Raw genomic sequence first — 24189 nt, 5'->3', positions numbered from 1 at the left:
TTCTGATGCTCAGTTTGAACTTCAGCAGGTTGTTTTGATCATATCTGCCTAAATGCATTGAGTTGGTGCCATGTGACTGGCTAATTAGATATTTGTGTTAATAACAGATGTACCCAAGAAAGCTGTCAGTGAGTGTTAGATTCAGTCAGAGTATGCTAGAAGTGTAGCATGTTTAGAAAGGCAAAGTAAGGTGAACTTACTTGGTATCAAACTGGTTTGCCTTGTTCTATGGGTACATGAACCATAACCTTTATATTTCATTGTTCCAGTCCTGTTTTTTTTTTCACCTCACTTTAACACAATTTCATTGTTTGCTCAGGACATTCTAATGAACCTGCCTAGAAATGTCTTTGCACTTAAGGCAAGCGGATGATCAAAGAATCGTTGGCCTCACTGAGTGTATTCCTCGTTTCTGTGATTCCGAGTTTTTCATGCCTGTCATCATCTCTCTTTAGAGAATGAATAATTGCACATTTAAAATGGAGCAAAAAACATGTATTGTTTAAGTGAAACCCTCCAGTGAACTTGGGAAAAGTGGGAAAAGGAGAGGACAGGGAAAGTAAAAAAAAACAGACTTGATGAATAAACTGAGGTAAGGAGGTGTAGATGGAAAATAAATCACCAAGGGTTGAATTGTAAAGCTCTGAATTCTGCTTTCACCTTTCCTTGAACCCTATCTTTCCACGTTAAGGTCCCTCTATTCAATGAGCCTTGTGGCTTTTTTTTTTTTCCAGTGCTAGTCACCCAACCACAATGATCCATCACCGATCCATGACAGAGGGACTGTCACCACTTAAAGCCACTTACTTGTGTTTATGTGTGCAGCTTTATGTCTGCATCCTCCAGCGTATTTGCAGTAGAAAGGTGCTATCAGAGCTGGTCAGGCCCAGACATGCATGCATTCATCATTATTGCTTATTGTTAATAGCCGCTCTTTGACATTGTACAGTTTGTCCTTGGATACAAAAGTGCACAGCAGAGCTCAAGAGGCTTCCACATACTTGGATATCTTGTAACAATAAATTCTTTGACTGTTCAATTCGCTTATTATCCTCCACCAGTCTGATACCTGAAACCTAGCCGCCTCAGATATTCGCCTGATATTTCTCCTTGTATTGTAATTTTGAAATCAATTCAAATTCGAGATGGTGTCTTGGTGTCTTATTGTGAAATTCATTTTGTTCATCCAGCACGAATGCAGAGAGACTTGGTGCACTAAAATCAATATCCTTATGGGACTGTTATTTTTGTAAGACTCCTGCAGAGGTTGGGCAAAAGCAATAGCGTCCTTATGCGAAGTGGCTTGGCATTAGATTCGATAAGGCAACGGAATCAATTTTTCATGCCCATCATCATTACCATCATTATAACGATACCTTCCATCACTTTTCTATTACACCTTCCCGCCATCACTATCAATTATCCCTGCAACCACAAATCACCAGGACAGAGCTCATTTCTCACCAAAGTGTATCCTGAATAAAACTGAGGCCTAATTGCGCTCGTTGGTGGCAGGGGACATAAAGCGTGAAAAAAAATAAAGAAAGGAAAATCAATGCCTTAACTAAAGAAGCCAGTGAATTATTGATGAGGAGCATGTAATGGGATCCCAAGTGTCTGTTTCTCCTTAGCTTGGACTGCTTGCATTTCAGTTGTGGCCAAAGTAGAAACACGGGAGGTGACATAAACCACCCACTAACATCTCCACAGGCAGATTAGCTGACCCGAATTATCTGGGGCGCTGTGGCTCACACTCATGGCAGTGGTGCACACACACAAGTCCTATACGCAAGTCTTATGTGCACAGATGTAACAGTTAAACTGCATACACGCTTTCAAGCATTAAAAGTTACTTTAATCAAAGTCAGACTTTCAAGAATTTGTTGCCTCTGCTGTCTAATTTTGACAAGCACAATAATAAAGTCGTATTTTATGGTGGTACTAAACTGAAAATGTTTTCTCAGACCACTGCTTAGATGTTTTTAGTATTGCGCTGTTTAGCATTCCACACCATGTTGTAGCAAAGAGAACCACAGCTTAGTGTACTGATTGGGCAACTGACCATATAAAGAATCTTAGTTAACATTATTAATATGCTGCACCGTGCAAAAGTCTTGAGTCACTCCCCATTTCTTTTCTTTTTTTGGACACGTGGAGGACAATAGAAGGAGCCACCACTAAAAACCAGAAACAACAACAAAATATTTACAGCAGATGAAAAACTGAAAGCATTCTCCTTAAGAAATAAGAAAAAATCCACCAAATACCTGACATGTGACTTCTGGTTGATCCATTTCACTGACGCCTCGTCTGAAATGGTTTCAGGATGGAGGTACACGGTGGAGTCGATGTCATGGGTTGGGCATCTTGTCAAAATTGATGTTATTATGAACACAGAAAAGTACCATTAAATTTTAACCCACCGTTCACTACCATCTGGAAAGCAACATGTTTTTCAGCAATACAGTGATCCCAAATACACTGCCCAGGTAGTAATAATAATGCTGCTGCCCAGAGCCCAGACATGAATATTGCTGCTGCTTGCATTTAAATAAATGCTTTGAATGTCCTTCAAGGAGCCTGTAGAACTATTCGTAAAGACTACTTAAAGAAATTGTAGGAGAATAAAGGTGGTCATATCAAATACTGACTGTTTCCTAGCAAATTATAAAGAAATGAAGCTTAAATTAAGACTTTTACTATTATATTCTCTTCCTCTCTAAATCTGAACATTTGGGGGATTTTTAATAGAAAGTGACACTTAAATCTAGTGCATGTTTATTTGACTGCAATGAGGGCTTTAACCTCGATTGTTTCGTAATAATTGGGAACAAAAGATGTCGATGATGAAAATTGCAGTGACATTTCAAATTGATGCTTTTGTTTGGCCAAAAGCTATTACATTAGCAAAAAATACACAAGCAGTAACATCGAGTGCTCGCTTTCGCAAAGTGAAAACAGCAAATGCTGAACATTTTTGCATGATGAAAGACTCGAGCTATCCGTTGATTAATTTTCTGTCATCTGAACTACTCATTCAGCAAAAACAATATACCAAATAACTTTAGTTGTGGCATTCAAAGCTCTTCTTAACACAGAGGTCTGTGTGATCTGTCGCGCAGTCACATATTTCTCTCACAGCAGAGCACAAATTTCAGTTAATCGTTGAATAAACTGCAGAAGCCTTGAATTTATTGAAGCCTTGAGATATTTAGTAAAAGCTGGAACTAAAGGAACAATTACTGCCAAAATGTTTGATTTCTTTCACACTTTTCACCCAGTAACATACATGCTAATTAGAATTTTAACTATGTGCAGCAATTCACATGCAAAACTCCATTCCCGCTGTATTTCAGTTTGAGGAATGAAAACCTGCGTTGTTTACCCACACCGTCATTGTGCTGCTTGTTTTTGCTGCAAGAGGAGAAGGCAGGCTAGCTTCTCCTTAGCTGGAGAAGAGGCAGAAAGGAGGAATGTGAATGAGAGGTAGAGAGAGGGTGGCCAGGTGAGGCCTGAAAGCTGCCTTTGTGTGGCAGCTGGCAGAAAGAACACTGACCTTCACTGTGAGGTGTGTTCTCCACACAGACACACACTGTAGGTACTGTACAAGTTTGGAGGGGTTATGAGGGGATGTTTGGCAAAAAAAAATACCGTTGCAAATTTACAAAAAGCCTTCGCTCAGTCCGTCCGCGGTGAATGGACGTCTCAGAGCCATAAAGCGGTTATGTTTTCCTGCTGTGTTTCCACATCTCAGTTTTAGATGCTAAACGCCGTCTTATTTTCTCCTTCACTACACCTCAACTGTATCTGCTTCAGTTCAACTGGAGCTTGAAGAGCTCGATAGCATCAAGCCCAGTCAGCTGCTCCCAGTTTCTCATGCTATCACAGAAAGACTATTCCAGAAGTGAGCGCACATCATAGTACAAATGAGCCTGTAAATAGCCATCCCTTTTTATAGGAGTGTGGGAGCCGGAGAGGGATGAAGGTAGACTTGACGAAAAGATGATTTTGATGTGTGGCTGATCTCGGTTGGATGCCTTTTTGAAAGTACGCTGAGTTAACTTTTCCCAATTTTCTCCTTATGAGCTCCAGCCGAAGAAGGATTTTGACAGCTTAAAACCCTCCGCTGCCTGTGAAACATTACCCAGCTGTGGTACTTGAGTGCTATTTGATTATATGTGTGTTTGTGTGTATTAAATGTGATCGGGGGGTTGCAGATTACATATGACTAACCGAAATGAAAAGCTATACCCACTGGGCTATGAAAAGTGTTAGTTACGGCATCTGCTGAGACAGCAGTTAAACAACTATAACCCAGTGTGTTTCTCAGTGCTGGTTGCAGAGCTGTGATGCTGCTCTGTGTACTGATGTGTATTCCTGTTTGTTTACTTCTCCCCAGGAGGGCCCCTGCAGACAGCAGTTGTGCCAGGCACCATGAGGCAGCAAGCTTGGCCTTCGAAAGCGGAGAAATCACCCTTCATCACTCTCAGCCGGGCTGGACAGTGGAAGAATTGTACAAAGCAGCAACGCGTGCTACAGCAGAGGCAGGCTAATACACACATCTGAGCGTACAGTTGAGTGCAAATGGGAAGGTCAAAAAGAGACTGAAAGAGGGGAGTCAGTAACTTAAACTGTGTCCTTTCTAAATGGCAAAGTGGACTGGGCCACATTCAGAGGCAGCGATGTCCTTGTTAACACATTGTCCTCCATTAGAAGCTCCTTGTTAGAAGTTGCAAGTTAGTCCCAAACCCCTGTGAGGCTACAGAGCTGAGGGGACAAGGAAAGTAAAAACAGAGGACGAAAGCGAGAAAGAGCAGGGAAAAAGGAGACTGTCACAGGCCCTCATGCAGGCACGTAAGAAGTATGTTCTGCTGGGCTTGTGTGCGTGCTGCTGGCTGGTCCTCTTTTACTGGGGTGGAGGAGTCCAGCTGCGTCTACTCCGCCTGCTGACACGCCACCGGGGTGATGTGATGCGCCCCTGGCCCAACTGGACCGACAGAGCCTTTTTGCCCCGCTATGCCCACTTGGATGAACTTCAGACAGACCCTGGGATGGCAGAGTCACCCCGCCAGCGGCGCCAGGCATGGTCTGCCATTTATAAAGACAGCCGCTGTCGCATGGAGACCTGTTTTGACTTCTCTCGGTGTCGCCGTAGAGGAAGGGAAGGGTTCAGAGTGTACATATATCCATCGGAGAAAAACGACCGCTTGTCAGAAAGCTACAGGAAGATCCTAGCATCTATAGCCGAGTCACGATACTACACCTCAGACCCCCGTGAGGCATGTCTGTTCGTGCTTGGTATAGACACCTTAGACAGGGACCAGCTATCAGGACAGTTTGTGCCCAATGTGGATGAACGTATCCGTGGTTACCCATTGTGGAATGACGGGCGGAACCATCTGATTTTCAACCTGTACTCAGGCACGTGGCCTAACTACACAGAGGACCTGGGCTTCAACATTGGCCAGGCCATCTTAGCCAAAGCCAGCCTCAACACAGAACATTTCAGGCCGGGCTTCGATGTCTCCATCCCTCTCTTTTCAAAGGATCACCCGCAGAAGGGTGGAGAGCGGGGCTGGCTGGTGAGGAACACAGTTCCACCACGAAGGAAGTACCTGCTGATGTTCAAAGGGAAGCGCTATCTAACGGGCATCGGCTCAGACACAAGAAATGCGCTTCATCACATTCACAATGGCAAGGACATTGTGTCGTTGACAACATGCCGCCACGGGAAGGACTGGGAGAAGCACAAAGACGCCCGCTGCGACCATGACAACCTGGAATACGAGAGGTAAGATGGGCCACAATGAATGTATGAGTCAACGTGGCATTATATAAGGATTCATAAGAAATGGTGGAAAGGTTTATATTTTTTATTAAGAAATACACAATGGGGTTGTTCTGCTTGCCTTCCCGTTTGAACTTTACATGCTGTTTTATTGGTCTTTTAGATGTAGCTGATTTTCTACAAGCAGTGTCAGGGGTAGCTTTCGTGTCCCACTGGTTATTTTTGTCTCTCTTTTATTGCTGCACACTTTTTGACTGCCTGAGCTTATGATATTTGGCAGTTGCATCCTAGATCAAAGATTTTAGACACTAACTCACGTCTCTGGAAATTTAGATTCAGGTCACAACTTCCAGCGATCCTTTTTATTCTTAAATTATATTAGTCCTATTAAACGGTGATTGTAATGTGTCTAACTTGTGGTAACTGACCTTGAGCACCCTTACTATTTAGGGTTTCAAATATATTACAGTGTGATAGATGGGCAAATTAGGGAATTCAGCCAAAGTGCACATGCAGTTATTTCCACTTTGTGTTTTGTGTTTAATAATACAAGTCCAGGAAAAAGCATAGCTGCAGCTAATGAATTACAACTGGAACTGCTGTGTGAAACGAACCAAAGCAAAGGTCAGCGCAAAGAATGGCTTTCCGAAATCTGTTAATAATAAACTGTTGTTGGGTTTAAGGGTGCTATTTTTCTTTTGTTCAGACCGTCCATGTTTTTCACGGCAAGATGTTCTTGCTCGTGTTGCACCGAGAATGCTTGTCACTGTTACTTAAGTCAAGACAAAGAGGTGGAGAGGATAAAACGCATTGAGAAATGAGCTTACAGCAACATCTAAAGTGCTTTATTGCTAAAACAATATTAATGGTGGGATGTGACATGTGAAAACAGGTTGAACAATGTCACAACTAACAAAATATATATTTCCACTGAGGCCCTGTGTGCTGTTTGAAGCTCTTCACCCAGTGGTTTTTCGCCCATTGTCGATTTAATAATGAAAAGCTTTTGGAAACACACCCATCTGCTTTGTACATTTCGCAGCAGCAGCTTGATAAACATGTCTTTTCCTCCCTGTGCTTTTTCCCCCCTCTTGCTCATTTTTCCAGTCAATTAGAACCATGTGCCTCGGAGCTGATCAGTACCTTTCATCGTGCGTTTCTTACAGTTGTGCATTCACACCTCAGTCACATGCAAACCTTTTTTTTTCATTTTTGCTGGGTGTTCAGCTTTTGATTCAGTTATAAAAAACAAAACAAAAAAAAAAAACTTCTTTTTTTCTCTTATTAAGATCTATCCCAAGCCAAATGACTAAAAAACAGGTTTATCTGCCAACGGTTGCCTTACAGCTGATACACAGGTGAAGGTCAACATCAACCAGACATTCAGGTTTTGGTTTACAGGAAGAATAATTAGTGCTCCTGTGCACAAAAAGCCTGAAATCCAGCATCAACACTTCTTTTTTCTGTTTACTTTAAAGAAAACGTTACACCCTGGTAATTGTTATGGACGTATTAAATGTGGAGTAGCTGTAGACCCCAGTGGCTGTTTCCATGCTTCTTAATTCGTTTTTTTAATCAACTTTTAATAACTTTTTTCATTAAGCAGGAGTAAATGTAATCATTTTGTATAGAGCAATCAAATATATGTTCAGTAATGTAATTCTGTGACTATAGTCTACTTATTTGTGCAATTTTTATTATCTTTTATTATTCCTTACAGTAGCATTTACATAGAGATGAACAACACGGGCGTCTCTTTTTCGCTTCCCACTTGCTGAACTTACACTTTGCAATAAAAGTCTCTGCAGCTGAAGTGCTGACAGAGCTTCTCATTATAAAGTCAGTGCCTGTCCGTTCATAGAGACATACCATGGTATTCAGATGGTGCAGAACATTTGGAGAAAGGAGATGATGGATTTCTGCAAAGAGCAGGAAAAGAATTAGAGGTAGAAGTTCGAGTCACACCAGACTGTCAAAGCATGGCTGTATTGGGGATAACAGAATTAAACTGCAAAGCAAATTTTGGAGGGCCTATTAACATCGTAAGTATACTAATATAATGAATATGGAAAGTTGTGGTGGCACACTATACAATATAATATAATTTGCTTCAAATTCCATAGTCCGTTGGTTGATCTGATCCAGGAACATGCTATAGACTATACCTTAGGCTTGTTTACATTGGACTCGGTGGCATAGGGATGGAGCTCTGTAAGACTTATGAATGAATTCATTTATTCCACAGCCCACTACTTAAACACCGCGTGGGGAAGTGGGAGGGTTATGAGGAGGTAGGGAGGATAGTGGGGCATGAGAGGCAGTTCCAATGTAAATCTGTGGTAGAGCAACGGCTCTGAGGGTGCAAGGGTGCGAATGGGGGAGGCAAAGTGAGACAGCCGTCATTTGTACAAAAAAAGTTTTAAAAAAGCTGATTTAAAAAGAAACCTTTTCTCCTTTTGTATGAATTCTCTCTCTCTGGTGAATTAGAGATGAGAGGGGATGGGAGCAGGGGAAGGTGCTGGATCATCTCTCTTGTTGCATCCTTTGAATTTCCCTCTGGGGGAAAGAAAAAGGGGGATTTCTGCAGGGAGAACATGAGAACCGTGGTGGCCGTTGAATTAAGACGTGTCAAAGAAACAGGAGAAGGAGAGAAAAACTGCAGGAGCAAGATTTAGATCGCGTAGCAACACATCCTCGTTACTCCATCTGTCTGCAGTTATTTAGTTTGCTTCTTTATTTTTGATCAAAAATGCAACTGAAAAACGACTGCTCTGCTCCTAATAGGCCGTGTCACTGAGAAAGCACGCTTCTTTGTTTGTGACTGTCACTGCTATACACGGCGTGCATGAGCTTGTGTTCACGTTTGAGACCGTGTCTTGGTTAATGAGGCTCTTAGAAGGTAGCACCAGGTTAATGATCGCCTGCATCTGGTACACCAGCAGATTAGCCTTGAGAGACCTGGACAATCAGTGACATAAGCAACCCATGGGGGGGGAAAGGGAGGAGGAGGGGAAGGAGGAGGAACTAGGAAAAGGGGGGGGGACTCAGATGGAGCGAACAGTCGAGCGTCATGACATAATTTTTCTGCCCCAATAAAAATCTGCCCCCCTCCCCCTTTTTTTTATGAGAAAATGATAGGAATGCAAAAAGGTTTCCTTCTGGGTAAACACTGGCTCCTCGTTTTGTTTTAACAGTAAAGATATATGAAGTTTTATAAGGAAGAAATGCTATATGGGTGATGAGATTGCGTTCACTAATGTATCTCTTGCCTTTAATTGCTAAACAGCATATCAGTATAAAGTCATAGCTGGTGGATATAAAGGAAAAAATAAACTTTTTAGTCTATGAGTCTATAGAATACATATTTTTTACTGAAGAGTCTGAATGTTAGCAATTTGGTGTACAGCATGCGTAAATGGTAATAACATCACAACTGAGGTAATACTGTAAAAGCTGCGAATATCAAAGGTCCTACACTTTGAAGGTCCTCAACTGTGATACACTTGCACAGCTCATAGGCTCAGTTTCCAAATTGGAAAGCAATATCTTTACACGTAAACACGTTCATGCATACATTGCATCTTTTTTTAATTAACCCCTTAACACAAGTAGCTTAATTTGTGTTAAGGTAATTGTGTTCCTCACTGACTCACAGTAGTTTACACCAAGAGGATTAAGCCTACAGACAGTCTGTGAAATTTGTCTTGAACATAATATCACCAACTCAAAATTATTTTGACCCTCGGCTCGGCCTATAGATTTAGCAAAAAAATATAAAAAATATCTTGTTGCCATCTCTAGAGGATAGATTTAGTTTTGTTTGCTGAGGTTTAAAAGGTTAATAATTTCATTTCTGTTTACATTTTAAAACAAAAAAGAAAGACGAAAAAAATCAACGCTATCGTCAAGGATGTTTTTTCAGCATCAGAAGTTGAAATTATACCTTTTCATACAAATGTCTGAAGTTTATCCTCAGTATATCTCCCCATACCTACTGTGTGTAACACCAATAGAAGTTTAACCTGTTTTACTCTCTTTATGCTCCTAAAATGTAAGTAAGTCAGTAAATTTTATTTATATAGCACATTTAAAATTAAACTGCTTTGCAATAAAAAATAAATAAAACACACAAGGCTTTCGTGCTATTCATGCTACATACTTTTGTACTTTATACATAATATAACAAAGCAACAACCTTTCCTCCAGCCACCGTTCCAGACAGCACCCGGTTCAAAAGCATTATTAATAAAAGCTATGTGTCCAGCTTAGATTTAAAGACGGTTTGTTCTAAAATGTTAGGTTATATTGCGTTTTGTTGTGTGTGTTGCACTTCTGGCTTAAGGGAAAATTGGTATCTTCATGGAAGTCCTCAGAGTACTTTTTTTTTCATTAAGGGTTTGTTAAATACCTTTGTCGCCACAAATTCTATTAACACAAAGTCACTCGTTAAAAGTGCAGAACAATTGGTAAATTGGACCCAAAGAATCCCATTAAAATGTGCCATAGGGAAAAGGAAATCTGAATAGGAACAGAAGGTGCCTGGAAATATTTTTTGGTCCGATTTAACTGGTGTGGAACTTTGAGTATGTGTGTGTGTGTGAGAGAGCGCATACATGGATTATGGATGATAGGGAGGAAATACAGAATGAAATAGAAAAGAGACAAGTTGGAGATAGGACACAGTGGTACCCAAGGCATAAGAGTAGCAAGATAGAAAGGAAGAAAAGAAAAATGCCATGTGATAAAGATTATAAAAAAAAAAAAAGGTGGAGGGGGAGAGAGACTGGGTGATACCGCAGGCAAGTTGAGGAAAAAGCGAGTATCAAACAGGGCAGGAGGGAGGGTGGCAAAGTGGGAGAGAAAGACGGGGCAGAGGAAGAGGGAATTGGAATAGCGGCGATAGTTGAAGCAAGGGAGAAGCAGCGCTGCAGCCTAATGGCCTAGTTTCCCTCGCTTTATAGAATTCTCTAAGAAAGGGTTGGGAAACGTGCATTGTACAGTGAATGTAAATGAGCAAGAGTGCGAAAAATCGAGAGAGAGGGGAGAAAGAAAGGGAGAGAAACGTACAAAAGGTGCCGCCAAAAACACTGAGTTCTAAACTTCCAGCTAAGAAGTGTGTTTGTGAAGTGGAACTGGTGGTGGCTTAACCAAAGATGGATAACACAGGAGGAGGATGAGATTTCAGTCGCTTAAATGCTGTGCTTCACTGTTAGTTTTAACTGCGGTTGGTTTATATAAGTTCTTGAGTTGGAAACCGATGGTGATTATTGATGACCTCCCTTGAAGGAGGCTGAGGTTGTTGAAGGCGAAAGAGCGAGCAATCAGATTTTAGAACCTGGGTGAGAGTTCAGAATGAATGTAGCATACTAATCAGGCAAAACAGAACTGAAGGAATTTTCTACCCTAAAGTTAGAAGGAAAAGCTGCAGCAATGCTCCCAAGCCTGTGTGATTCGAAATGGATAGGTGCAATCTGTTCAGCTGTCATGTGCTTGCAAATGCGTAAGAATTCCTAAACTACGAAGGGTTTCGGTGCAGTTGATGAAAAGCGAATCAAGGCTGGAAAGGAAGGTAGTGCTGTTGTTAGCTGCTGGTAAACATTAAAAAAATATAGCAGCGTAGTTACTACTTCCGCACAAGCGCAATCCAAATTAATATGTGGGTGGGAACATGCATAATTATGTATGTGTGTGCCTGGATCTGTAAATGCAATATGAGAAAGTGCAGTTTAAGATTTTGGCAAACTGAATAAGAAATGCTGCAGCCCACTGTAATTAGGGCCTGTGAAACTGTACCTCTGGAGATGCTGTGGTTTGTGTGTGTGTGTGTGGTTTGTGTGGCCCATATCTGCTGTCTCTGTTTAAAATACTTGGAAATGAGACACAGCCTTGATTCTCTGGCACTTCTACACTCCATCCTCCGTTCTTTTCCTCCTCTCAAGCTCATGTCTTTCTAATCCCACACATCGGTCCTCTCCCCTCAGTGCTTTCATCAAGTCTTGTCATATATATATTAAATTAGACAGTGCCTCAAAGGTTGTATCCAGGGCTTAAGATTAACCTGCTGGCTCACCCACAAACTTACTGGTTTTAAGTTTGCTTTAAATCCATTATAATCAGTACTTTCACAGTGGATCAGATGGCTGTGAAATGTGGAAAGGGGTCACTAATGACTGACCTGAAGAATAAAGTCAGAACAATCTATCCCAATATGTCAATACTGGGCAATAAGTGAATAATTAACATGGCCGATAGATTAAGACAGGCGAAACACCCTTCAACCATATTATGAGTGTAGACGTTGCATACTTTGTCCACCGGCGAGCACTCTGCAACTTGTCAACATATGTTTGGAAATCTAAAACAAGATGCATAAACGAGCCATAAACGAGCAATAAAACACAAATAAAACACATAATTCTTTAATACCATTGTCATAGTATCTTAGTAAGGGCTCATAAACACCAACATATTTGTTTATGTTTCATCCGTCTAAAAGAAAGGAAAACTATCGGCAAATATCACCAAATATCGGTACTGGTAAAAACGTGCTTCCAGACAAGTTAGCATTTGTTAGCAAAGTTAGCAAAATGCTTTTTTTCTTTAGCTATCAGAGGTTGCCATAGGGTCACCAACCAGTCTCTAGCCCCGTGTGACTGAGACCCAACTAATGAAACTATGTAGTTCCTCTAAGCTCCACCAAGTTTTAATGTCTTTATTAATGTTATTTTTTTTGGTTTGATTACAAGTTTCAGGTTTCAATTCAAGCTCATTGTGTCTGAAAGGAGTGTTGTCTCATCTCATCATTATAAAAAAAACCCCAAAAGTTCTGATTAATTATCTAGTTAACATAACCTAGCAGCTTAACAGACAGAACTGTGTAATTCCAGTTGGTGGAGACCAAAGTGGAACTAAAAGAAGTTGACTTAATTAAAGTATAAAGGAGGCTGTATGAAGTATGAGGATAATGACACCTTTTGGATTTTTTCTTTTACCTTGGTCTCTTTTAGGTTTAAAAAAAAGTGAAATTCTTTCAATTTCATCACGCAGCACACAGTTTTCTGTTTATTTCTGTAACATATATTGTGATCTCACTTCCAGGAATTATTGTGGACCGATAACACTTGGCCAAGGAGTAATTTGTAAGCTTGATTTGACTCTCAATTCTTAGTATTTAGATGGTTATTATTGGTTTTAGCCAAAAATGTACGGGAGGGAGGCACATTTGTAAGGTCACAAATCAATCCAAGTTCACTTTATCTAGTGGAAATGATGTCTTTGGCTGTATTTCTTACTTGGAAAAAGATTTTTTTTGGCAGTGGTCTTTGAAAGTTTCACATCGCTGCTCATCTGGACTGAAAAACAACTTTTATTCCACATAGAATTGAATTACATTTTGTATTTCTGATAAAGGATAAGCCAGTCGCAACCTGCTTATCATTTGTCTTTAAATGTTTGCGTTCCAGTCTCTATGCAGCCATTGTTTTCTCAACCGCTGTACTCAAAGCCTCAAACCTCCCACTTCCTAAACGCTATTATTTCCATTTGAATTTTTACTAAACCTGCTTCTTCAGTTGTTTAAAATAGCTTGTAATTTATCCGTCCTGTCAGAGGGCATTCATTGTAGCTAAAGCTTGTTGTTTGCACTGTCACCCAAGCAAAACCATCAATGCTGGAGCCACAGCCCTACATGAGTCAGCTCAGGTCTCAGCAGCTTTGTGCTGCATCAGGTCTGGAAAACTCCAGCAGCAACCCCCCCCCAAAAAACGGTAGACACATCTGCACCACACAGGCTTTACTTAACATTTAAGAGGTCTTAAGTTGAATCCCCACATTAAAAACAACAGCAAATCTAATTTCACACATACAGCACATGCACATGTAAGGATTTTACAGCTTACTGTAATCATTCTTTCTCTCCCTAACTCGCACCTTTTTTTGCATGTATCCTCTACACGACCCCTTCACTTTTTTCCCTCATTATATTTCCTTCCTTTTCTCATTTTTTTCAGACTGTACTGTATACAGTCCTGCAGTTGACTGCAGGCCTCCTTCCATCTTTCTGAGCTCCGGTATGCATAATTTATGAAAAGACCCAGCTTCTCCATGAAGGCAAACTTTTTTGACAGCACAGCTGTGTGTTTATGCACACAATTGTCCTGCATGCAATTGTGCTAATCACATGCATAAATGCTGCATACAAGCCCGGACGAACAGTACCCGCTTTTGCTTTTGACTTGTTAATCTATGCATTCCATTTTGACACCATGCTCTCCCGAACCCCATGCACGTTTTGATAAACCCTTTTTTCACCATGCAAAAAGTAACAAAGGGAAATGTCTTTATTTAATCCACACTTCAAGAAGTTACAAAGTTTTGACCACTGTCTGCATATCTGTCTGTGCACCTTTTTCTGTCTCCTACATCCATCATGGATTGATTTTTGTATTTCAGCTAAGGTACCTCGTGAATGGTTTATCAGTGGAATATAAATCATTTAGGTTTCCGTTTTCCAGTTTTCAATCCTACTGACTTAAAATGTAACATAACTGTTAGTGAGCGTAAGAAAGATGATTATCAGAGTTTTTTATTGTTGCACAAAGGAGACTAACTTTCCCCCTGTTTGAATCCTTGTTCTTTGCAAGATAACATGCTGCACTTAATGGACAGGTACAGGAGTGGATTTCTCCTTCTCATCTAACTTTGTAACATCAGCAGAATATGCATGGTTTATAAACTGGAGAGCTTTACACCATAGCAGCCTACATTTCTCCAATACTCATAAAGTATGTCAGTACCCATAAAGCACTGATAAACTTTTTATTTACCATCAGTCAAACAAATTCTAGTGGTGTTGTAGTGGAGAGTAGTTTTTTATGGTAACATTGTTAGAATAAGGTCCACGACAAGTGAGATACAACTAAATGCTTAGATAACATTAATAGTTTTGTAACACTCCAGCTCCTCTGTATCTAATTTTAAACTAAAACATTTCACTTGTCAGTAGAGGCACCTGATCATAAATCATAAAGTGTAGTCACATTGTCATATTTTGTAGCAAATATTATCCAAGTGCTTCCAACTGGATCACCTTACCTGTAAAATCCTCTGTCTGCGGTTTGACCTCGCTGCGTTCACACGTGTGAAAACAGCGATGGTTTAAAAATAATTCCGTTTTCTTCTGATAGCCTTCAGGAGTTTGGAAGCAGTAGTATTTTTTCTGAGGTCACGCAGTTACAAACTATGTCTAAACAAATCTTGACAGAGTTCATCTCAGTTTATTCCAAAGGAGCTCAGGATCTTTAATACACACTGTATAAGGAGGGGGCTTATCCAGAGCCCGTCTCGACAATGGCTCTGTTTCGCACTGATAATAGGGGAGATTTGGCTTAAAGTTATAACTTTAGTTATGACTTGAGTAGTGAGTCTAATTTTTCAGTAGAAAAAGCAGAAGGCTAACCAAAGCCATATTTAATAAGATTCTTCTTTGGGGAACTGATTATAGCTTGGGGATGAAACATTTGCCCGATGGCAAATTACATCTGAATTTATTGTGCAGTTTATGTTGGGAGTCAAATTGTATGCAGAAACACTTTTTTTTAAAACCTTTTAAACATGACTTTAGGTTCCACAAAAACTAGAAAAAAAACTTTGACATGAATTGTGGTGTCGAGGTCTATAATGTGATTGGTCTTTTTTTTTTTTTATAGCAGATTTAGTGTATAAAGATTTGAGCTTGCTTTGGCCTTGAAAATGTTCTTTCCTGTCAACCTCTGCCAGTGAGTAAACTCATTCAGCTTTTCCGCTCTCAGCTCTTCGTTCTTCAGTCGTAGCAAAGCTATACAACTCCAGTAAGTGCGAGTGGGTGGTTCCACTCTGTCAGGTGCATATCAGGTTTCTCAAGGAAGACCGTTTGGCCTAGGGGCTCTCTCACTGGTGTGGATGTCCTCTTAATGGGTGCCCATTCAGTGCCCTAATCGAGCCCTTTATCAACCCCGGCTAACACCGTGGCGATCATAGCAGAAAAAGCCTGGAGCGACTGTGCTTGCTTTGTCCAGGCCAACTGGAGCGTAAAAGCTTTGACAATGACAATGCAGTTGGGAGAGAGAAAGAGAGAAATGTGGAGGGAGACATTTCTCATTCCTTATGCAGTTAAGGAGCCAGCCTCCAGCTCAGAGGCCCGATTTTCACATGTTTACTCTTTCTTAATAGCATCTATTTGACCTTTGACCCTAAGCAGCACAATCTGTGAGCATTTGTAGCTTAGTCATTATCAAGAGAAGGGAGGTATGTGATTGCTGATACATCTCAGTCTTTCTTTTGGTCATCAAAATTGTGAGGCGTCAAGGGAAAAATTTTAAGGGAAGGCACATTTCTGTATGGCTAACTCATTTAAACCACCTGACCTCAACAGAAACAAAGAATGCTGAAATTGTTCAGGTTTCAAAGTTCAAACCATTAATGTGAAAAGAAGCCAGCAGGCAAATCATTACTAAAAAGACACGCAGCACTCAGACCAGATTTCGCTGCAATTAGGCTGTCCCAAACACATTTTGAAGATTTTTTTTTCCCAAGCACTTTCTCAGAGGACGCCCAAATTGCTTGAGATATCTGCCGTAAAATTAGGTCAGAAAATATTGTGTAGTGTAAGTTTGCAATAAGATGAAAAGGCTTTTTAATAACTGCTTCTTTTTTGCCCTCTTTGATGTAGAATGAAGGGCTCCGATTGGCTGGTCTTCAGATGAATGACTGATACACAGTGATAATCCCAACCACTGGAGGGTTCAAAGGACTCGCTAATATATGCGGCACTATCAACATTAACATGATCTGTGTATCTCATTTTTTAATAATGCGGTGGGGGTATTGGGGTTAAACAGGGATTTGGATGGGGGGCTACCCAAGCACCCTCTAATATGTTTTTATGCAAACTATTTGATAACCTTCAGTGTAATTACTTGATATTTCACTTACGCGCCATTCTTTTATTTGAGTGTTTGTAGCACTGCCTAATTAATATATATATATATATATGTATATATATATATATAATTCTTTCCACTTAGTGGATGCCACATTTCTCGGAGCATTAATAATATTCTGACACTAATATCTTTCACATTAAAATAAGAGCTGCAGCCTACTGACTGTCATACACCTAGTTTTTTGCAAGCCACTTAATCAAAATTACAAGGTCAGCTTTCAAGATAATTGTTTTAGCTTAAATTATTGATATAATTTGAATTATTGTTTGACTCTATATATCCATACTCTACTGAGACAGAGGTGTCACTTTGAACACCATGTCTACTGGAGGGGAAAGCAATCAGTGCCACAATGTGTAACTTAACTGAGAGCTTACAGCTTGTTCATTACATGGGGTGTAATCTAGTGTTTCTATGTCAGATGGACATTGTAATTTAACTATATCATTTGCTCACTGTGGACTATGTTCTGGGACAGTAGCATAGACAGTAGAAAACATGAAGGTGGCTACTGGGACATCACCCATTGGTTTGTCTGGCTTTGAAGCCTTGAGGTAAGCGTTTCCATGGAGGCCATCTTGGTTGCAAAAAATTGAATGCGATGAGTAGGGGCAGGTCTGACTGTGAAACTGCACAAATATTGGGTAACCACTTGTCAGCCAATGAGCATGTGGTTTTAATAATCGTAGATAATGCTTCATTTTGAAAGATTTTTTGACCAAGGTTTACAAAATATAGAATTTCTTATCTTATCTTATCCCGTTTGACCCAGAACTCAACAGGAAAGTGTTTACAGAGGTTCAAACACAGCTATCACCATGTAGCCTTCAAACAGAATGCAGGTTTAACACATTTCTGGATTGGGTTGATTCATCATTTATTTATTTATTTATTTTACATCCTGGAAGCTACATCCATGTTTTATACTATTTTGGACAGTGGTAGCAAAGCAGTAATTTTTTTATTTATTTATTTTTTTGTGTGTGTGTGTTTGCATGCAATGCTATTCTCTACATTTTGCTAGCAGTGGGGAAAAGATGAGTATGTTGTTAGTGCAACTAATTAAACAACTGCACGGCATTTTGGCAACGCAGGAAAGTCTTGCTTTGCCCTCAAGGTCCAATAATGACGTGGTAGAAAGTGAAAACTATGAATAGGAAATTACACCCATTCCATAGCACCAGCAGGTGTTAAAAAAAACAAACAAACAAAACAAAGCAAGTACACAAGGGTGGTGCTGAAGTGACTGATTTTGATATGCTATGCTTATTTGAATACTGATCCTTTATTTTACACAAGAATTGGCCACAGTGTTTGCAGGAGTATCACAATAAAGGCTGGATAGAATAGAGGCCATACTTATCACAAGAATAAGGGAAATTTAACTAGCCGTCGCTTGTTAGATTGAAAAAAGTTTTTTCCAATTAGTTTTTGTGCTACCTGTGCTGCATGCAAGTCAACGCTGTGTGTGGGCAGTGCAGACAATAAAGCCCTTTCTTCCAGAAACAAATATTCAGACAGATCTCTCAGAAGAAGCCTTGCTCTCCGCTTGCTGTAGCCTCTCAGTACAAGATGTGCTCTTTAATTGCCAGTTCTGCTCTTTGAAAAGGCGTACATGGGTGGCACAGCTTGTCTGACCTGTGCTGCAAATCCTGCTTAAAACTGAGTCATTTTCAACTCTTTTTTTCTTCTATAAAGTGACATGCTTGTGTTTCTCTTCTGTTTGTGTTCCTTCCGAACTGGCTCCCTCAGTTCCACTTCACTTCATCATTTTGGTGTTTGAACTTTCATTAGAAGTAGATAACGGAGAGTTCAGGGACTTTATTGGATCGTGACCTGTCTCGCGTGCCCTTATCTGAGGAGTGTATAGCGTACTGTTACCTCAGGTACTTGTATTAACAGAGTACACTGGGTACTTTTTGATCAATAAATAGCAGTTTGTAAAGGGCAGCCAGAACATCAGTGGAACACAGTCTCTCCCTTAAACTGTTACAATATCAGAGAGGCTTTGAAATCAGACCTACAATACTCCTGCTCTTACTCCAATACTCCAACTCCTCTATGACCAGAGGAGAAAAGCCTGCATTTATTGCACAAAGTGGACATAACAAGTGACAAAAGATCTTTTTCCCATTTTATTTTTTTTTTTATTTTTATGAAGATAGGGTAGAAAGAAGATATGCTTTTTTTTTTTTTTTTTTTTTTTTCTAATGCCACCTTTTTATTTGCTTCTTTTGCAATGCAATGCACTCTTTGCTGGATGGAAAGTGTGTGCATCAGTATCTGCGTGCTACTGTTGCCAAGCCCAACAGCAGACAATGCAGTATGTGTGCCCCAGATAAGGGCTTTTATTCTGCTACCTAGCAGATGAAGAATGTGTAGATGATCATGAATTTCTCATGAGTTATGCTGTTGAGCTCTTATTTAATGATAGCCATGCTGGGGTGGGTTCTGAACCTCTCACTCGTCTCCCTCCTCATCACCTCTGATGAATGGGAAAACAAGTAAAGGGAGAAGCTTCCCCTTAGTCGCTCCAGAAATGTCTTTTGCGGTGCAGTCTCTCAGAAACTGCAACATAGACACAAACTCTACAAGCCACAGTTTCACTTCCGAGTCTGTGATGTATGGCCTGCTGCTCTTCTTGTCAGATGGCCTACTACACTGAACACTCACCTACAGCACGCTACAAAACAGCTTTCCTCCAAATGGCACAGCACCGAATATACAAACACTGTCAGGTTTGCCTGCCGTGTGAAAAATGGGCTTTATGTTGCCTCCGCCTGCTTGGCCCAAAAGACTCCTCTCTAGATTAAAACCTCGGCACACCGAGCCCCCTTCACACTACAGCAGGCCCTGACTCATTCCAATCTGACGCTCATTTCAGTCCTCATTTCCTTTACATTATATACACCATTAAGTATATTAAGCCCAAAGCCAGCCAGTGCACTGTCCCATGAACTTAATGATAGAGCCATCTGTGTGCGTCTTCATTTCTCAGCAAGCAGGTGCACGAAGACAGGTTGGGGGGGACTGCATAGTCACAATATAGCGACATTTAATATCATTTAAAGTATTGCATAGTAAAGGAGACTTCAGTCAATGCCATGCTAGCAGCTCCAAGAAGCACAGTGGTTCTTTTAGCCAAGCTCAAAGAAGAGAGAGACCCAGGATGGGGTTCTCTTTTGACCTTAAACTGATGGTGCACTGCTCAAAAATTTCTCTTCCATCTGTCACTCATTGCTTAATGAAAATGGCTCAGACACATGTCCTGCTCCAGGGGGGCCTCCTCCCTTTTTGCCCTCTACACACTGTGAGTGAACTGCAAACAGAAATCATAAATCTTTCAGGACCCAAAACTCTTGTACCTTGCAGATTCTAAATAATCTTTAGCAGATAGCTGCTTGTAGAGATTAACTCAAAACGAACACCCTAATGTTTATTGTGAAACATGTTTACCGTGTTCGCCATCTTAAGTTGTATTCCCAAAGGAGCAGTATTATGAGACAACCTCATCCACACGGGATCAGCAGAGTCTGTGATTTGCTATAACTGTTTGATATCTTTGGTCTGCATTATAAACCTAGCTCACCTGCCACATAATAACTTTTGAGCTCGATGAAAGATAGAAAAATGTATTACTGTATCTGAGATTTGAGTCGGCTACTCGTATGAGTGGGCCTCTATGTTGCTTCGCAGCAACATAGAGGCCCACTCACATTTACACACAAAACACAGTAGAATTTGTACTTCATATATTACAAGCTTAGAAAAAATGTGCATGGCATCAGAGAAACCATTTGTAGTTATTACAAAAAATTTATTAAAAAACGATGGTTCCCAAGTAATACTAGTGTTGTGCAATAGGTTTTTGAGCCTAGTATGTTCATGCCGGTGTGAGACACAGGTAATCATTAGTTGTGCACATTTCATTGATAATTTATTTTTTTAAATTTAAAGATTACTAGAGTTGCTACAGCTTTTTCTGGAGTGTACTCATGTTTTTATGATGCATTTGATGATTTGAGCTTTACATGTGTATTCTCCTAACTTCTTTTCATGCTCTCCTCTCCAATTATCTTGGGGTCATTCAGTTTTGTCCTGATCTATTTATTCACTGCTGTGTATGTGTGTACCATTACTATTATTAGCTTGCTGTTGGCATCTACTATAATGACCTCTAGCTGTCTAGTAGTGGCATTCGGTGTCTTTCCCGACCTTTCACCCAGTGCCAAGCAGCAGATTACACACATACGTGCACCTTGCATGTCCTCACACACTCGTCCACTCTTTCCCGTCTTTGCTGTGGCTTCTTTCTTTTTTTTTTACTCGATCGTTCTTTCAGCACAAGCACGAGTGGTCACACAGGCCGCTGCTCATGTTACTCGCCGTGTGCCCATCTGGCAGTGCCCTGCTCTCCTGGCCCTGCTTCTGTGTTTCCAGCTGTCCCCTGGTGATCACTGTCTCTGTCTCTCTGTCCACTGGCTGCCAGTAACCGGAGCGCTCTGCTTCTTTCTCCGTCTAGCGACCTCGCTTATTATAGGATAAGTCTTCATCCTATAATAACACATCTCTCTTTCCCTTCTTTGTCATCTTGCTTTCTTTCTACTGTCTATTTCTGTTTCGTATCTTTTAGGACAACAGTTTTTTTCCCCCCAATTTCTGGCGCTTTTACTGCAGAATTTATTTTGCTGCACTGCTGTCTGTCATCCCGCTGCTCGTCCAGCTGTCTTGCTATCTCTCTATATGAGTATGTAACTCGATCAGGTTGAGTGTGTGAGCACTGCTCTGGTTATATTCACTTCAAAAAGATTACTCTTGTGTCCTCTTTCTAGCTCGTATGCCAAACCCCTTTTTTAAAAATTTCTTTTATACCGCTCACAGTGTTAACCTGCCTGTTGCACTTATTACCTCAGGGGATCAACCATTTTCTGGGCACTATTAATCTATGTACAGGCTGAAATACTCTGAAATAAGTAGTGAATGGGCCAAAAAACAACAACAACAAAAAGAAAGCAACCGGCCGTTATGCTGATCCACCCTTCCCTAGATGGCTTAAAGCTGTCAGACAATTTAGATACACTTAAGTGTTTGCAGTAAGAGTGTTTGGTACATCCCCAATGCATTACACACCCTCTCCCTACACCAACCCTACCTCTGCCCACTTACTATGCACATGAAGCACTTACACACTCTGTCACACTCCATCATGGCCTCTAATAGGGTCTGGCCTGATGGAGTGGACGGGCATGCTCAGCAGACAGTGGGAGAGTGAATCTATATTCAGTCTCTGCACTTCCTTCTCTTCTTCTGGAGCCTGATGAACTCAAGGGATTCTGTGGTGCCAATAAACACCCTCTGATCTATGGAAGCACTCTCCCTGGAATGCAATACTCCTTGGGGCATGGACTTTTTCTTTGTGAAGGTGGAGTGTGTATGAGTGGTTATTTTTCGTTTGTGTGTCTCATACAGAAAAAGGTCCAGTGGTTTAGTGCATGTGTAAATGCATTAGGAGTTTTCTGCATGTGTGTGTGTGTGTGTGTGTGTGTGTGTGTGTGTGTGTGTGTGTGTGTGTGTGTGTGTGTAAGCCACTAAGTGAAAGCGACAGACTCAGAGAGAGAAAAAGAGAAAATGGATTAGATAATGAGTGTGTGCTTTCTGAGCGTTGCAGCTATCAGTTTTCTACGGGGCGACTGCAGCAAATGAGCCAGAAGGAGTAATAATGTTAGTGTCCCATAAAATGCAGCTTCCCATGAGAGTGCCCTCACTGCCAGAATGCCATCATAGGTTAATGCAATGATGATTAAACATGTGTGGCTTTATCGATCCCAGCAGCAAAATTCTCTTCACTACGAGGTCAGAAGAAGCTGCAGAACAGGTGGTGAAAGTGACATAGTTGCAGGTGTCTTACTCAGTGGCACGCTGGCCCATTGACAGTATTAATCTGCACTTAACAAACGTTTTTTTGGTTCATAATTAAGTGATATGTTCAGCTTGAGGTTTTCTAAAACATCAAGGGAATTAAGTACAGTGCTGTGAAAAAGTATTTGCCCCTTCCTGATTTACTTTTTGAAGATGTTTCACATCATCAAACAAACTTTAATATTACACAAAGATTACCCAAGTAAATAAAAATGTTATTTTACACTGTAAAACCTTGAACTAAATGTGACTAACAACATTTTTTTTTAGAAAACTGAATTCAGTGTCAATATCTACATCGGGCCTGATTACTTCCAGAGCTGTTGAATCAAGAAGTCAGCGATAGAGAACCTGTCTCACTGATATCTATCAGTCTGGAAAAGGTTACAAAGGTTTCTAAGTCTTTCGGATTCCAACCAAGGTGAGGGCCATTATCACAAATGGAGAATATTTGGAACAGTGGTCTATCAAAATTACACCAAGTGTGCATCAACTCATATAGGATGTCACAAAAAAACCTGGAACAACATCTAAAGAACTGCAGGTCTCACTTGGCTCAGTTAACGTCACTGTTAACACATGAGAGATCCATAGGAGAGTTCCAAGGTTTAAACCATTGCTGACCAAAATAAACACAAAGGCTCCTCTCACATGTGCCAAACAAAAACCTTGATGATCCCAAGAGTTTTGGAAAAATGTCTTCCAAAGTTGAACTTTGTTAAAGGTTTGAGTCCCATTACATCTGGCATAAAACTAACACAGAAAAACATCCCAACAGCCAAACATGGTGGGGATATTGTGATGGTTTGGGGCTGCTTTGCTGCTCCAAGACCTGGATGACATGCAGTAATTGATAGAACCATGGTTTCTGTTCTCTACCAAAAAATCCTAATAGTAGAATGTCTGGCCATCAATTCATACCCTGAAGCTGAAGCTGAAGCGCACTCGGGTTATGCAACAGGACCATGATCTGAAAAACACCAGGAAGTCTACCTCTGAATGGCTCAGAAAAACATTTCTATGTTGGAAAACTCTCCAATGTGGCTGCAAGAATACAGACATACCTTAAGACAGGGGTCCAACACAGCTGATTCAATTTGCTAAATTACCTCCTCAACATGTCTTGAAGTTCTCCAGAGGCCTGCTAATGAACTAATCATTTGATTCAGTTGTGTTGGCCCAGGGTGATATTTAAAACCTGCAGGACACCAGCCCTTGAGGCCTGGAGTTGGACACCCCTGCCTTAAGAGACCCTACTGAGTAAATTACACCGATCAAAACTCCTACTGATTATATACATTTAGTGTAGTAGTAGTAGTAATTTTAAGATTTTGGTCTTAATCACAAGGCTGCAGAACACTGTCAATACATCTCTGAAGCTCAACTGGAGACAAGAGTTGTCTTAAGCGGTCATCAGCATTTTGACAATGAACAGCGTCTAACATGTTCATCCAAACGTTTCCACCCTCACGCCGTGTAAATCTGGACTGCTTCTCTTGT

The 24189-nt window shown here is 40.7% G+C and overlaps 1 protein-coding gene across 3 annotated transcripts in view; it reads left to right on the top strand.

The window, feature by feature from the left end:
- The window catches only part of LOC135932857 (exostosin-1c), an 88253-nt gene that overhangs the window by 7070 nt on the left and 56994 nt on the right, over positions 1 to 24189 (top strand). For all 3 annotated transcript variants that reach the window (XM_065470564.1, XM_065470565.1, XM_065470566.1), the window contains exon 2: positions 4400 to 5791. In XM_065470564.1, the coding sequence (XP_065326636.1) occupies positions 4845 to 5791 (947 nt within the window). In that variant the 5' untranslated portion in view covers positions 4400 to 4844. The remainder of the gene's footprint in view (positions 1 to 4399; positions 5792 to 24189) is intronic.

The sequence above is a fragment of the Pelmatolapia mariae genome, linkage group LG22, assembly GCF_036321145.2.
Source record: "Pelmatolapia mariae isolate MD_Pm_ZW linkage group LG22, Pm_UMD_F_2, whole genome shotgun sequence".
NCBI classification, from domain to species: Eukaryota; Metazoa; Chordata; class Actinopteri; order Cichliformes; family Cichlidae; genus Pelmatolapia; species Pelmatolapia mariae.
Note: the sequence above shows the minus strand (reverse complement) of the source record. Positions and strands in the feature narration are given on the sequence as shown.